This window comes from Podarcis pityusensis, assembly GCF_964106645.2.
Source record: "Podarcis pityusensis genome assembly, chromosome: 11".
Classification (NCBI taxonomy): Eukaryota; Metazoa; Chordata; class Lepidosauria; order Squamata; family Lacertidae; genus Podarcis; species Podarcis pityusensis.
In genome coordinates, this window is record NC_138036.1 from 54850510 (window position 1) to 54865468 (window position 14959).

At 45.4% G+C, this 14959-nt stretch overlaps 1 protein-coding gene across 3 annotated transcripts in view; it reads right to left on the minus strand.

Annotated features, from left to right (window-relative positions):
- LRRC2 (leucine rich repeat containing 2) overlaps positions 1 to 14959 on the minus strand; it is a gene marked incomplete at its 5' end in the record, with an annotated part of 83375 nt that overhangs the window by 4631 nt on the left and 63785 nt on the right. For all 3 annotated transcript variants that reach the window (XM_080972998.1, XM_080972997.1, XM_080972996.1), the window contains 3 exons: positions 2395 to 2531; positions 5069 to 5224; positions 6960 to 7105. In XM_080972998.1, coding sequence (XP_080829124.1) covers positions 2395 to 2531; positions 5069 to 5224; positions 6960 to 7105 — 439 coding nt within the window. The remainder of the gene's footprint in view (positions 1 to 2394; positions 2532 to 5068; positions 5225 to 6959; positions 7106 to 14959) is intronic.

A 14959-nucleotide genomic window follows, 5' to 3' on the forward strand; every position in this document is an offset into this window, starting at 1 on the left:
AATCCAGAGGACTCTTCAGAAAGTGAGGGGCAAATCCAGCAGGCCCAAGATCACTCTGACATGCAGCATTCCTGAATATAAGTAAACCTGAGGGCTGGCCCATTATGGCAGCACAGTGGTACATTGGTTCTCGAACTTAATCCGTTCTGGGAGTCCGTTTGATTCCCGAAAACATTCCAAAACCAAGGAGTGGCTTCCGATTGGCCGCAGGAGCTTCCTGCACTCAATCAGAGGCCATGGAAGCCATGTTGGACATTGGGCTTCTGAAAAATGTTCGCAGACCGGAGCATTCAGGAGCCGAGTTGTTCGGGAGCCAAGCTGTTCGACTACCAAGGTACCACTGTATCAATAAAATCATTTTTCATGTGGCTTGGTGCTGGGCTAGGGAAAGCAGCTTCAGAAGTACCACTGCTTGAGCAGAAACTCTTTGGCTCCAGGACATAATATGAGAAATAATTCTATTGGCAAGACAAATATGTGCCAAGGCTCTATACATGGTTTAGCACAAAATTGGCTTTCTTGGAAATAATTGGGGCCTTGTGGAGCCAGGGGCAGATGAGTTTAATGATCTATAATTTTGTAGTTGTTGGCACATTCTTAAACTTGGATCGCTTTAAAAGAGGATTGGACAAATTCGTGGAAGGCAAGGATATCAGTGGGTACTAGCCATGATGACTATTCTCTGCCTCTATGGTTGGAGGCTTCTAAATTAGGATTACCAGACATCCCCAGTTCCTGGGGACAGTCCCTGGATTTGCAAATCTGTCCCCAGACAAATTCCATCCCTGGAATGCCCCCAGATTTGCAAATCTGTCCCCAGGAAACGTGGCAGCGGCAGCCACAGCAGCCCAGAGCCAGCCTGGTAGTGCAGTTGGCTCTGGCTGGCTTCAGGAGCTGCTCGCTGCCACCGCCACTGCTGAGGGGGAACCAGGGATGTCCGGCGGTACAGATTTCCTGCCCCCTTCCCCCTTTGTTTTGACAGATCAGGGGAGGCTTGGGAGTTGTGGGCGGGTGGCCATTGCCCAGGAGGGGTGCAAGGCGCACGGTTTCTCTGCCAGGCAAGGTACAAAGCCCTTCTTTCGCACCCTGTGAAACATAACTGCACAGTTTTTAAAAAACTGGGCAACGGCCAGCCGCCCGCGACTCCCAAGCCTCCCCCGATCAGTCAAAACAAAGGGGAAGGGGGCAGGAGATTGGGGGAGGCTCGGGAGTCACAGGCGTGCGGTGTGCCGTTCCCCAGTTTTTTAAAAACTCTGTGCATTTATGTTTTAGAGGGTGCAAAAGAAGGGCTTTGCACCTTTATACAATATGCATGTGTGCTTGGGCCCAGGGTCTTTTGCCTCACCATCCCCACTACTGACTCCCTGTTGCTACTCAGCTTCCCAAAAAAAAGTGTCCCCAGATTCATTGAAAAAAATCTGGTAACCAGATTTCTAAATGCCAGTTGCTGGAAACCGTACTAAGGTCCTGTGCTCAGGTCCTCTTGCCAGTTTCCCAGAAGGCATCTGGGTAAGAACAGGATGTGGGCCATTGGCCTGATCCAGCAGGATTTTCTTAGGTTCAGATAAGAATGGTTATATGGTTGGCTAAGAGTGGCGCTGTGGGTTAAACCACAGAGCCTAGGATTTGCCAATCAGAAGGTCGGCAGTTCGAATCCCTGCGACGGGGTGAGCTCCCATTACTCAGTCTCTGCTCCTGCCAACCTAGCAGTTCAAAAGCATGTCAAAGTGCAAGTAGATAAATAGGTATCAGTCCGGCAGGAAGGTAAACGGTGTTTCCGTGCGCTGCTCTGGTTCGCCAGAAGCAGCTTAGTCATGCTGGTCACATGACCCGGAAGCTGTACGCCGGCTCCCTCGGCCAATAAAGCGAGATGAGCGCCGCAACCCCACAGTCGGCCACGACTGGACCCAATGGTCAGGGGTCCCTTTACCTTTACCTTAAGAGTTTTTAAATAATGGGGCAGAGCTGCTTTAGGGACTGTTCTCATTCATTGACTTCTCTTCTTCCACACACCTCTCGAGCTGATGTACGCAGCTATGTACCAAATGACATGACAGTGACAAAGGAAAAGTGAGAGGAAAGCAGCCTTACAGGGTGAAAAATAAAATCTTTAATTCCCAGCCTTCTCCTTTTTAATATGCACTTCTTGCAGATTTCAAGCGCACCTCCATAAGATGATTGAGAAACTCGCTTTCTGTTTTAAATGGCTATTCTCAAGGATTTTGACTCTGTGCCAGATTCCAGATCCTCTGTGAAACACCTCACATGGATCGCAGTGTATAATTGACTAACTTTCCTCCCTAATGTGATGAAGAAATCAGTTTGAAATTAGCATCTCAATACACTGGGATGAAAAGGAAATTAGGCTGCAATCTCACTGATATATGTCTGTACCTCTTTCTCTGAGGTCTGTAATGTAGGCTTTCATAAATTCTTTTTCAAACAGCTCACGATCACGGTCACTTTCTGTTATTTCGTCAATCTCTTGAAATGAGGTTGTTTCAAGAGGGTTATCCTTGAGGCTTATAAATCTGCAAAAAAATGAAATATTAGCATGAAGAGGGTTATATAATGTTCCTTATCATGAGCAGACTGTAACTTGCTATATGCCAAATGATTTATTGCCCTATAAATTTTCTGTTCTTCCTACTTGGTTACTGAGCAAAGTCAATTTATCTATGGGCAAAAGTTTGCTACTCTTTTCGTGGGCATAGAAGCCACACACTTTTCATGCTAATTAGCTAGAATAAACGTTAATTCAGAAGTAGCCTTGTGGAGGCAGACATGCGCAAGACTGAGAGCACATGCTTAATTATTGAATTGAAAGACATATTTTCTACCTCCTGAGGAGCATAAAAATAGTTTTGACTCCACCCTCTCGGTTCAATTTTGCACAGCAATCTGAAGCAGGGGAAACCATGAAAAATATTTTAACTCAAGGGAGTTAGCTAGAGTTATGAAGGGGGAAAACATCAGATTCATATGTGTGGGATGTAATCCATTGGAACAGTCAAATGCAACATTCCTTATTTCCCTAGAGTGGGCACAGGCAAGGGGGACATCCAATCAGTGTAACTTCCTGTTCCATTGGTCTGGAGCATCCTTCCCCTGCATGTGGCCTGGGAGATGGGCATGGCCCTGGCTGACTCCATAAAGGTCGAGTCACGCAACCATTTTCCCTCTCTTGATCTCTCTCTTGCTCTCCTCTCTTGCTTGCTGCTCTCCTGCAGCCATTTTGTTCTCTTAATATAATTTTGCTGTCTGCTGGCTCTCAGCCAGCAGCCCGTGAGCTTACTCTCCATGTGAGATAAACTGACAGACTGTTATGTAACTACTAAGGAAAGCCTGCCTTTCGGGGATCTAATTGTGAACTGAATGTGAGTAAATTTCTTGTTACTTTTAAGAAAAGACTCTTGTCTCTTTATTCTTTTAAGAGGGATAAAAGGGGACACCAGGAATAATCCACCTGGGCAAGCCAAATTGGATCACTTAACTAAAGAGATTCAAATGAATCTTCAAACTAGCTTCCTGCTATATTGAAGGGAATCTGCTCTGCTACATCACTCCATCGTTCTGCCCGGACACTGAGGTCCAGTGCCGAGGGCCTTCTGGCAGTTCCCTCGCTATGAGAAGCAAAGCTACAGGGAACCAGGCAGAGGGCCTTCTCGGTAGTGGCACCCCCCCCCCATGGAATGCTCTCCCACCAGATGTCAAAGAGAAAAACAACTACCAGACTTTTAGGAGACATCTGAAGGCAGCCCTGTTTAGGGTAGCTTTTAATGTTTAATAGGTTATTGTATTTTAGTGTTTTGTTGGAAGCTGCCCAGAGTGGCTGGGGAAACCCAGCCAGATGGGCAGGGTATAAATAATAAATTATTATTATTATTATTATTATTATTATTATTATTATTATTACTCACTAGTGTGAGTGAAGGAAGGATACTTATTCAATACAGTGGTACCTCGGATAACATAGGCTTCAGGTTACATACGCTTCAGGTTACAGACTCCGCTAACCCAGAAATAGTGCTTCAGGTTAAGAACTTTGCTTCAGGATGAGAACAGAAATCGTGCTCCGGCAGCACGGCGGCAGCAGGAGGCCCCATTAGCTAAAGTGGTGCTTCAGGTTAAGAACAGACCTCCAGAATGAATTAAGTACTTAACCTGAGGTACCACTGTATATCCTTTCCTACTAGCCTTAACATTCCCACAATATGTGAGCTCTGCTCCTCCTGGCACACTTCCATGGCTCAATATTCAGATGCCTACTAGCCCCCATGAGACCATGATCAGAATTACTGGTTCTGAAAGCAAAGACCTTAAACCAGCAACCTTTTAGAAGCAGTGAGCAGATTTTGAATTTTGAGAATGTACTGAGGGTACTCACCAGAAAATAGCTGCTGGGGGTGGCATAATGCAAAACGGCTGCCACAGACAGCATGGCATAGCACATGACCAACCCTGACAATCTTATGCTTACCACAGGAAGTTAGATATGTTCTAATTGTGGATATCACACAATACTGGTTGCACCCACACACTGATTGTGTTGGTTGTCCTGAATTTGTTTAACATGGCAGGATTATTATGGAATTAATTGGGCTAAAGGAGGCTTTATCTTATCTGTAAATATGGTTATGATCAGTGCTTTTTTCTGAGAAAAACAGGTGCTGCTACTCACCATATTCCCCATCCTTACCATGCTACAATTCCCAGCACCTTTAGCAAACTACAGTTGCCAGGATTGTTGGGGAAATTGCTTAGTGTGGGTGTGACCTTCATTGCTCCTATTCCCCAACTGCAAGCCATGAACATAGTTTCTTGGGTACCTAAAAGAGTTTTCCTTATCCCCTCACCCCTTGTTTTACAAGCATATCTGTCAAGATGCTTCTTCTGCTATCTGTTTGTGACACCTTGTAACCTGGACGTAATATTGTGTGTGTGTGCTGGGAGTTAGATTATGTGAAGAAAATGCAGGATTAGATTCCATCCATTGTAGAATCTAGGGGAATAGATCCAGGAAAGAGAAAAGGAAGAACATTTTTTGAAGTTGTTATTGATTACTTACTTTAAACCTGTGGTTGACTCACATATAGCTGTGGGCATCTTAACCAACTTATCGCCACTCACTGCCAGTAAAGTGAGCTTCGACATGTTGACCAAAGCTTGTGGAAGATAAGTAAGCTCGTTTTTTTGCAGGAGAAGAGTTTGTAATTCTTCCAGCCTTGGGAGATCAAAAAGAGTTCCATAGTTAAATGCATTAATACCATAGCTGATATGTTTGCTTATATACTAGCAAACGTCCTATTGATATGATAATCTGTATTTGCCAGGCCATGAGGAAATGAGAAGGTTTTCAGGAAATGCATGCACTCAGGAGAGCTGAAGAAAGCAGACCACTGGGAAGATGATTTGCAGAATGAAAGTAAAGGCACTCAGAAAACAGCTGCCAAAGAGCAAGGCAGTTGTAGCAAAATTCCCGCCCCTCATGAGAACGTCACTGAAATTTTCTTTCCCATTTGATAATTTTGGAATGCAATTTCTTTTCTCGTTAACTGATGGAGAATGGTGTTTGTGTGAGAGTGTGTAGAAATGTCAGGCACAGCCTTAAGCTAAATACACTATAAACCAAGGATGTTGGTAGACTCAACTCCAACCATTGCGAACCATCATGTATGCTAGCTGGGCCTGGTGAAAGCTGGAGTCAAACCACCTTTGGAGGGTCACAGGTTCCCCATCCCTGATATAAACCTCCTTCAGGCATGCAAAAGAACACAAGGACTGAAACTGGGAAGGTTCTGAATGCCCTTAGAACCTCTCTGTTGAACTTCATGCTGAAGATGTAAATGTTGGGTGAGGAGGGGAAATTGTGGGCAGGGCTGGTGAAGCCATGCCCTTGACCCAAGCTGAGCCTTCACGCATTCTTTTTACCACCTGAAGATGGCTATAGAGTCTTAACCATAATTACTTTCAAAGCAGGACAGCAGACATGTGGCTTAGCTGCCACCATTCTTCCAGCTCATAGACCAAAATATTTGTGCACATCCAAGGTTTCATAGCTTCCACTGCAAATGATAGTTAGATCAGTGGGGGCTGGTCTACAAGGGCAAATGAAGCACTGCCACACCAACCTCTATCCACCCTCAGCCAGCCCCGAGTCGCCTGCCTTCTTACTTGCTACCAGTTCATGGAGTGGCACTGCCTGGCAGCTTCCTCCTTCTTAGATCCCATGCATAGAAAACATGGATCTGAAAGGCTTCCTTCTTGTCTGACACTTTTCAGGCAGGGGTCTGAGCAGTTTTCCCTTTGCCCTGCCACTTTCCCTTGGAAAACTCGCTCTTTAGTGCTAAATCAGAACAAATGGCAATCCACAGAAAAGCCAATTCAGCGCTACAGATCAGGTTTCCCCAGTGGAAAGCAGTGGGGCAAATGAAGGTGTGGATAAGTCCTTAATCTCAGTGTTCCACTTGCAGAATTCAGCAGTGGGGAGAATGGGGAAAGAACGAGAATCTGTAGTCTCCGCCTCTCATTGGCTGTGGCTCCACTTAGAGAGCCAGCATGGTGTAGTGGTTAAGAGCGATGGACTCATAATCTGGTGAATTGGGTTCGCTTCCCTGCTCCTCCACATGCAGCTGCTGGGTGACCTTGGGCTAGTCATACCTCTCTGAAGTCTCTCAGCCTCACTCACCTCACAGAGTGTTTGTTGTGGAGGAGGAAGGGAAATGAGATTGTGAGCTGCTTTGAGACTCCTTAAGGGGAGTGAAAGGCGGGATATCAAGTCCAAACTCCTCTTCTTCTCTTCTTACTGGTGGTCTACCTCCCTTTTGCTAATGGGTACCAGCCAACACTGAGTTAGACAACCTTCCAATCCATGCCACCTCCAAATTTAGACAGTATAGTCAGTCAATGCTTCGTTTGTTACAACCAAACTTAATTTCAAAGGCAATATAAAGGACTACCTGTCTATGTCTTGTGGGAGATCTTTGAGGTTGTTGCTGCTCATATCCAACCACTGCAAACTCGACATCCGCAGCACACATATTGGAATTGAGGGGAAACTGTTTGCTGACACGTCGACAAAGGTCACTTTTTTCAAGTTACTTAGCTGTAAAACAAACCAACAATTATGAAGAATTCAGCGAGGAAAGAATGCAGTTAATTACAGAGCTTGGGGTTTTCATCTCCCCCAATAAGCACAGAGAGGTATCTAAGAATTAAAATTGTATTGGTTTTATAAAACTAAGCTTTACTCAGACCCACTGAAATGAATGAACGTGACAAAGTTAGATCCACTAATTCCAATAGGTGTGCTGTGGGTAAAACTTTATACCACCCTATGCATTCTTCCTGACTTTGTTGTTGTTGTTGTTTAGTCGTTTAGTCATGTCCGACTCTTCGTGACCCCATGGACCAGAGCACGTCAGGCACTTCTGTCTTCCTCTGCCTCCCGCAGTTTGGTCAGACTCATGCTGGTAGCTTGGAGAACACTGTCCAACGATCTCGTCCTCTGTCGTCCCCTTCTTCTTGTGCCCTCCATCTTTCCCAACATCAGGGTCTTTTCCAGGGAGTCTTCTCTTCTCATGAGGTGGCCAAAGTATTGGAGCCTCAGCTTTACGATCTGTCCTTCCAGTGAGCACTCAGGGCTGATTTCCTTAAGAATGGATAGGTTTGATCTTCTTGCAGTCCATGGGACTCTCAAGAGTCTCCTCCAGCACCATAATTCAAAAGCATCAATTCTTCGGCGATCAGCCTTCTTGATGGTCCAGCTCTCACTTCAAGCAATGCTAGAAACTTAAAATATTGCTCAGGCTACTGCTCTAAGGGTGCAATCCTATAATTAATACTCATTAGTAAGACCCATTTTCAATGGAATTAACTCCCCAGTAGGTGGGGAAAGATTGTAGCCTGGGTCTACAGTTCTGCACACATTCACTAGACGTTGACCACTCGGGGAACACTGAAGAAGATGAGAAACCTCCTTCCTTTTTTCTGGGATCCTCCAATCTTCTCCAATCAATGGCAGCAGCTAGAGGAGAGATGCTTCACACAAGGCTGCCACCACCAGTGATCTGGGTTGGGCTTCCACTGCAAATATTTGAAAGTACAATTAGGAAGACTCAGATACAGGCACGCACATTTAAGCTTCACATGCCCCAGAGGGTAAAAAATGATAATTGCTCACTTGCATATATTAATTAAATGTGCTTCACTTTCTCTTTCATGGAAATCAGTGGGACATAAAAGAGCCTAACTTTGCCTAGATCACACACATTATATTAAAATCAGTTAGGCTTGCTTTCAAGAAATGGATTAAGGATCAGAATGTTAATGTCCCCAGTTCTTTAGGAGACTGGCAAAGGATGATCCTTTGCTTTAATCTAACAGTTTTCCTGGAGAGCAAAAGACACCTGAAAGCCAAGAAATCAAATTAATCCTGTTTCCTAGAAAAGGCACAATAAAAGTAAACAAGCAGGGGAAATATGGGAAAGAATTTAAACAACATATTATTTTGCTTATGGGGTACAATCCATGAGCTCTTGTGGAAGAAACATCATAGCAATGTTGTGTGACATTGCTTTATTCGGCCTTGCATAACACCTGTATGACTCCAATATATTTAATCCAAAGAAGACCTTTGAGATAAACAGAAGTTGCCAGTAGCAATTCTTGCTAAATTTTAGCCTGTTTTCCAAGCATTGTTGTTGTTGTTTAGTCGTTTAGTCGTGTCCGACTCTTCGTGACCCCATGGACCAGAGCAGGCCAGGCACTTCTGTCCTCCACTGCCTCCCGCAGTTTGATCAAACTCATGCTGGTAGCTTGGAGAACACTGTCCCACCATCTCGTCCTCTGTCGTCCATCTCCTTGGGCCCTCCATCTTTCCCAACATCAGGGTCTTTTCCAGGGAGTCTTCTCTTCTCATGAGGTGGCCAAAGTATTGGAGCCTCAGCTTCAGGATCTGTTCTTCCAGTGAGCACTCAGGGCTGATTTCCTTCAGAATGGAGAGGTTTGATCTTCTTGCAGTCCATGGGACTCTCAAGAGTCTCCTCCAGCACCTTAATTCAAAAGCATCAATTCTTCGGTGATCAGCCTTCTTTATGGTCCAGCTCTCACTTCCATACATCACTACTGGGAAAACCATGGCTTTTACTATACGGACCTTTGTTGGCAAGGTGATGTCTCTGCTTTTTAAGATGTTGTCTAGGTTTGCCATCGCCTTTCTCCCAAAGCATAGATAAAGGTAAAGGTACCCCTGACCATTGGGTCCAGTTGTGGGTGACTCTGGGGTTGCACACTCATCTCTCTCTATAGGCCGAGGGAGCCAGCGTTTGTCCGCAGACAGCTTCCAGGTCATGTGGCCAGCATGACTAAGCCACTTCTGGCGAACCAGAGCAGCGCACGGAAACGCCATTTACCTTCCCGCCAGAGTGGTACCTATTTATCTACTTGCACTTTGACGTGCTTTCGAACTGCTAGGTTGGCAAGAGCAGAGACCGAGCAACAGGAGTTCACCCCATCACGGGGATTCGAACCGCCGACCTTCTGATCGGCAAGCCCTAGGCTCTGTGGTTTAGACCCCAGCGCCACCTGCATCCTTTCCAAGCACAGGTGGTGCTGAAATCAGAGCTTCCTTTATGCAGTGATGTGCTTTTTCCAGCCTAAGTTGTGCACCCTGGGATGTCTTCTTACCCTCCCAGGTCACCAGATAATACTGCTAAATAATTAGATTGCAGAGGTCAGCCTTGCTCACCTACAGGAATCAGGGTACTATTTAAAAACAGATTTGCTAGAGTTTGAGAGCATTGCATTTCTTTTTAAATTACAGTAATTGTTTCTAAATTTGAATGTGTGCATATACAGTAAATTTGCACTGTGCCCTTGCAAGCGCAGATAATCATGGCAGCTCTTGAAAGGGCACTGGGCTTTGCAAGCCATCCATCAGTTGATCACCAGTTTGATTTCAAACCATGTAGGCAAAGAAAAACGGGTGACTTCATGTCATTATTATTAGATTTATTAGATTTATATACCATCCTTCATCAAAAGATCTTGGGGTGGTTCACAAGATTAGGTAATTGGCAGCAGGGTGATCCTTCCCACCATGGACATAGACAAGGAGGGGCGGGGAGGGGCAGCTGCCCCCCTCCCCAGATCAAGGAAAACAATAGGAATACTTTACTGACCAATCGTGTCGGTTCTGCCACCCTAATCAAGCTCCTCCTCCCCCCCCCCCCAAGTCCTGGCTACGTCCATGCTCTCCACCAGTCAAAGTTGGCCCACAGGAGGTGGGGGAGGAAATGATCCCACCAAGCAAGAAAGGTTTGCTTCACATCCATGTGGACAGTCGTACCTTGGAAATCGAACGGAATCCATTCTGGAATTCCATTTGACTTCCAAAACATTAGGAAACCAAAGTCTGGCTTCTGATTGGCTGCAGGAAGCTCCTGCAGCCAATCCAAAGCCACAGAAGTCAGACGTCCGGCTTCCAAAAATAGTTCGCAAACCGGAACACTCACTTGCAGGTTTGTGTGTTCAGGAGCCAAAACGTTCGAAAACAAAGCCGTTCGAAAACCAAGGTACGACTTTAATTTTTTCTCTCAGTCACTAACTCTCATGAGCACTGAAATGATTTTGAAGGGCTGTGGTTGAGAGACCAGCAAGGTATCATTTTAACCTGAATGGAAAGTGTGGAATGTACAAACTGAGTAATAATAATAATAATAATAATAATAATAATAATAATAATAATTTATTTATACCCTGCCCACCTGGCTGGGTTTCCCCAGCCACTCTGGGCGGCTTCCAACAAAATATTAAACCACAATAGTCGGTCAAACATTAAAAGCTTCTCTAAACAGGGCTGCCTTCAGATGTCTTCTAAAAGTCTGGTAGTTGCTTTTCTCTTTGACATCTGGTGGGAGGGCGTTCCACAGGGCAGGTGCCACTACCAAGAAGGCCCTCTTTCCTCTTCCTCAGGCAAGCAAACCAAACTGCATACCAACCCAGTGTTATTCTAAATGTCTATTGCTATTTTTTTTTTACATATGTTTCCTTAACTAAGAAAAAACAAGAAGTCTAATTTAAAGCTAAGATATGTGCTATTGGTATTTGAAGATTGTTCAACTTCCTCAGAGCTGTTGGTTTCGGGGCCTCGGGAACTTCTGGACTTTACCACCTTGTGAACCAAGTTAAATGGTGACCCCTGTCCTCAAAGTTGGTCATCAAACTTATATCACATGGTACATGTCAGCTGCGTCCCATTGCTGACAGAGAGGGAGAGCTTGGAGAGACAGGAGGAGGTAATTAGGCAGGAATGTGGAGCGAGGGAGGAGCAGCCAAGTTGCAGTAGAAGTCTGAGCCCCGAGAACAAGGAGAAGGAAGGGAAGAGTTCCAGGGAGAAGACACAGACTGACAGTTTAAGCTCGGACTCAGAGGGAGGGCCACCGGAAATAGCCTATCCCAAGATGCGTAGGCTTGCAAGAATTAATGAGAGGCATGAACACGAAAGGAAGTGTAAGTGGGAAGAGGAAGGGGCGGAACTCAGACTCTGCAACAGCTAATTTGGAAACAGACACTGAGTGACTGAGCTTCAGAGTGATTTGTGTGTTTTGAGCAATAAACCTGAGTTAATTGCTGCCGGAGTTGTCTCGCTTCTGTGGGAGAGACCCAACCATTACAGTACACAGCATGGATGGGAACCTGTGGCCAGTGTGGTGTAGTGGTTAAGAGCAGTAGATTCGTAATCTGGTGAACCAGGTTCGCTTCCCCGCTCCTCCACATGCAGCTGCTGGGTGACCTTGGGCTAGTCACACTTCTCTGAAGTCTCTCAGCCCCACTCACCTCACAGAGTGTTTGTTGTGGGGGAGGAAGGGAAAGGAGAATGTTAGCCACTTTGAGACTCCTTCGGGTAGTGATAAAGTGGGATATCAAATGCAAACTCTTCTTTCAAGTGTTGTTGGAGTTTAGCAGTTCCCATCATCTCTGGCCATTGGCCATATTGGTTGAAGTTGATGGGAAATGGAGACCACAGGTTCCATACAGAAAGTGCTCTATGGACCAATAGCACACAAGTTCTTGGGTTACGCCGGACAAGAGTGTAAACAGAGGCTGAACATGGAGCCTGGCACACTTCCCTTGCAAAACTCTGCAAGCTATCCGTGCCCTGCGAAAGTCCTCCTCAGGCCTCTTTCTCTTGCCGGTAGCAGAGCGAAACACAGCGGTGAGAAGCGGATTGCAGACAGTGGGGTAATAAATTCAAAGCAGACACAAGGCAGTCCTTATCTCCTCTTGCCTTTAATCATGTAGAATAACATCATAAATTCAGACCTGGCGAGAACTGACACATTCTCCCTCTCGCATAGCGTCCCAGAGTCAGACTGAAACACTTAGAGTCAAACCACTCCCTTAAGTGTTTCTAACCACGCCTCAGGAAAGAGACGTCACACAGAACTCTTTAACTCTGTGAGTTCTGAAACCATTAACACAAGTAACATTTGCAACCATTTCTGGAACCACAGCAATATTTCAAAGTGTACCTGTGTGCCAGTGGATCACATGCTACTCGCTCCATGCATTCAAATTACTGGGAGCAGTTCTTACGCAGAAAGAAAACAACCAAAGATGATGGTATATAAATCAACCCTTGAAAATATTTGGGGTAAGACTGAGAAAGAAGAGCTTGCTTATGCCATTTTGATTATCCTGCATTAACTCTTGTCTTTGTGAGCAACAGGTCCAAATTACCCACGGTAGGTTCGGCATTGATTTTAACAAGAAAAGGAATAAAATCACCCATAATTGCTGGGTCCGTGAAGCTGTGTCATGAACTCTGAATATCGAACTGGAAAAGCAAGCAAGCAAGCAGTAAGAGACTTCTGGTAGCAAGATGGCCACAGAGATATTTCAAGCTGAATGCCAAACCGCAGAAAAGGACTTTATCAGCAGCAAAGGTATATAAAGGTCAAGCAGATGTCAGTGGACCTGTTGTCACCTCCTCCCCTGTAAGAAGATCCCTGTTTTCCTATCTCAAAAAGACCTGGTCAGTCATGATGTCCTTCAGAAGCTGCCAAGTATTTCAGCATCCCAGGCCAACTGCTAGACTGCAAAAAAAATTATGTAATGTGAACGACGTGTAACGACGTGAATAATATTTCACGACTAATAAGACACTCACTAAATAGACAGGGTGTACATGGGAAATATGGGGGACGCGGGTGGCGCTGTGGGTAAAAGCCTCAGCGCCTAGGACTTGCCGATCGAAAGGTCGGCGGTTCGAATCCCCACGGCGGGGTGCGCTCCCGTCGTTCGGTCCCAGCGCCTGCCAACCTAGCAGTTCGAAAGCACCCTCGGGTGCAAGTAGATAAATAGGGACCGCTTACCAGCGGGAAGGTAAACGGCGTTCCGTGTGCTGCGCTGGCTCGCCAGATGCAGCTTGTCACGCTGGCCATGTGACCCGGAAGTGTCTTCAGACAGCGCTGGCTCCCGGCCTTTAGAGTGAGATGAGCGCACAACCCTAGAGTCTGTCAAGACTGGCCCGTACGGGCAGGGGTACCTTTACCTTTACCTTTTACATGGGAAATATAATGGATAATTGACTGATTGGTCTGAATGATTACTCAGGGGTCTCCTCCCCCATTTTTGTCATCACAACCCCATGAGGCAGGTTAGCCTGGAAGGGAGTAATAAGCTTTGTCACCCTGTAAGCTTTATGGCTGAGATTTATGGATTTGAAATTGAAACCCTGGTGGTGCTACTCTGATACTAGTGTCCCTCTCCCACAATAGCTGTTTTCTGGAATAGTCCCAGAGGTGGGAGCAGAATCACTGGAACACAGTGCCACCGCAATAAAGGGGATCTGTAAGTACAGTCATACCTCAGGTTACAGACACTTCAAGTTGCGCATTTTCGGGTTGTGCACCACGCCGAACCCACAAGTACCGGAATGGGTTACTTCCGGGTTTCGGTGCTTTGCGCATGCGCAGAAGCGCTAAATTGCGCTTTGTGCATAAGCGCCAAATTGCGACCCATGTGTGCACAGACACGGCACTGCAGGTTGTGAATGCTGCGGATTGCAAATGTGCATCCCGCACAGATCACGTTCACAACCCGAGCGCCCACTGTATGGGGTGCTTTTTTCCTCTTTCTTTCTTTCTGGTACTCAAAATCTTTTCTTGCTTCACAATTTATTTCGATGCTGCTCTTCTACCCCTTTTAAGTAATCTCTGTTGCAGAGCATGCAGTTATTTGCGTGCCAAAGACAGCATTTCTACAAGCAACTTCACCTCAAGTCTGAGGTTTTCTGGATTAGCAACATGGAATGCACTGCAACAGCTTGTCAGTTAGTGCTCGGAAATTAAATACAAATAGGTATGAGAAGAAGGGGAAGATTGTTGGAGTGGCATAGAATTGGAGAGTTGGAATGGACCACAAGGGATCTTCTAGTCCAACCACTTGCATTGCAGGAATCTTTTGCCCAAAGTGGGGCATACTTTGTTCCAAAACCAGTAGCATTCTTATATTGCGTTTTTCCTTTGTCGTTCTGAAGGAGGGGTGGCCTTAAGGTCCATATATTATTCCACTCCCTCTGAGCTTCCTCTGTCACCAAAGCAGTTTAAATGGCTTTAGATGGTGCTGGACTTTTACCATATCTGCACCTATAATTCCTAATAAAAAAAGCCTCTGGTGTTGTTTGTTGTTGTTGTTTTTTGCAAAAGTTAAGTTAAACATTTTTTTCCATCTCATTATATATCATTTCCCAGAATGCTTTTATTACCTTTCAAGTTCACCACATATGATAAAAGGTGACTTCCTTTTCTTTACATTTCCAATAGATATTTGTAACTGTCTTATACGTTTTTGCTAACTTACTTGGAATCAGATGTCACCCCCTAACTTTTTACTCATAGGGCATATGAGCAAGGCCAGGATTCCTTGCGTACACCCTCTCTGGGTCCAAGCCAGT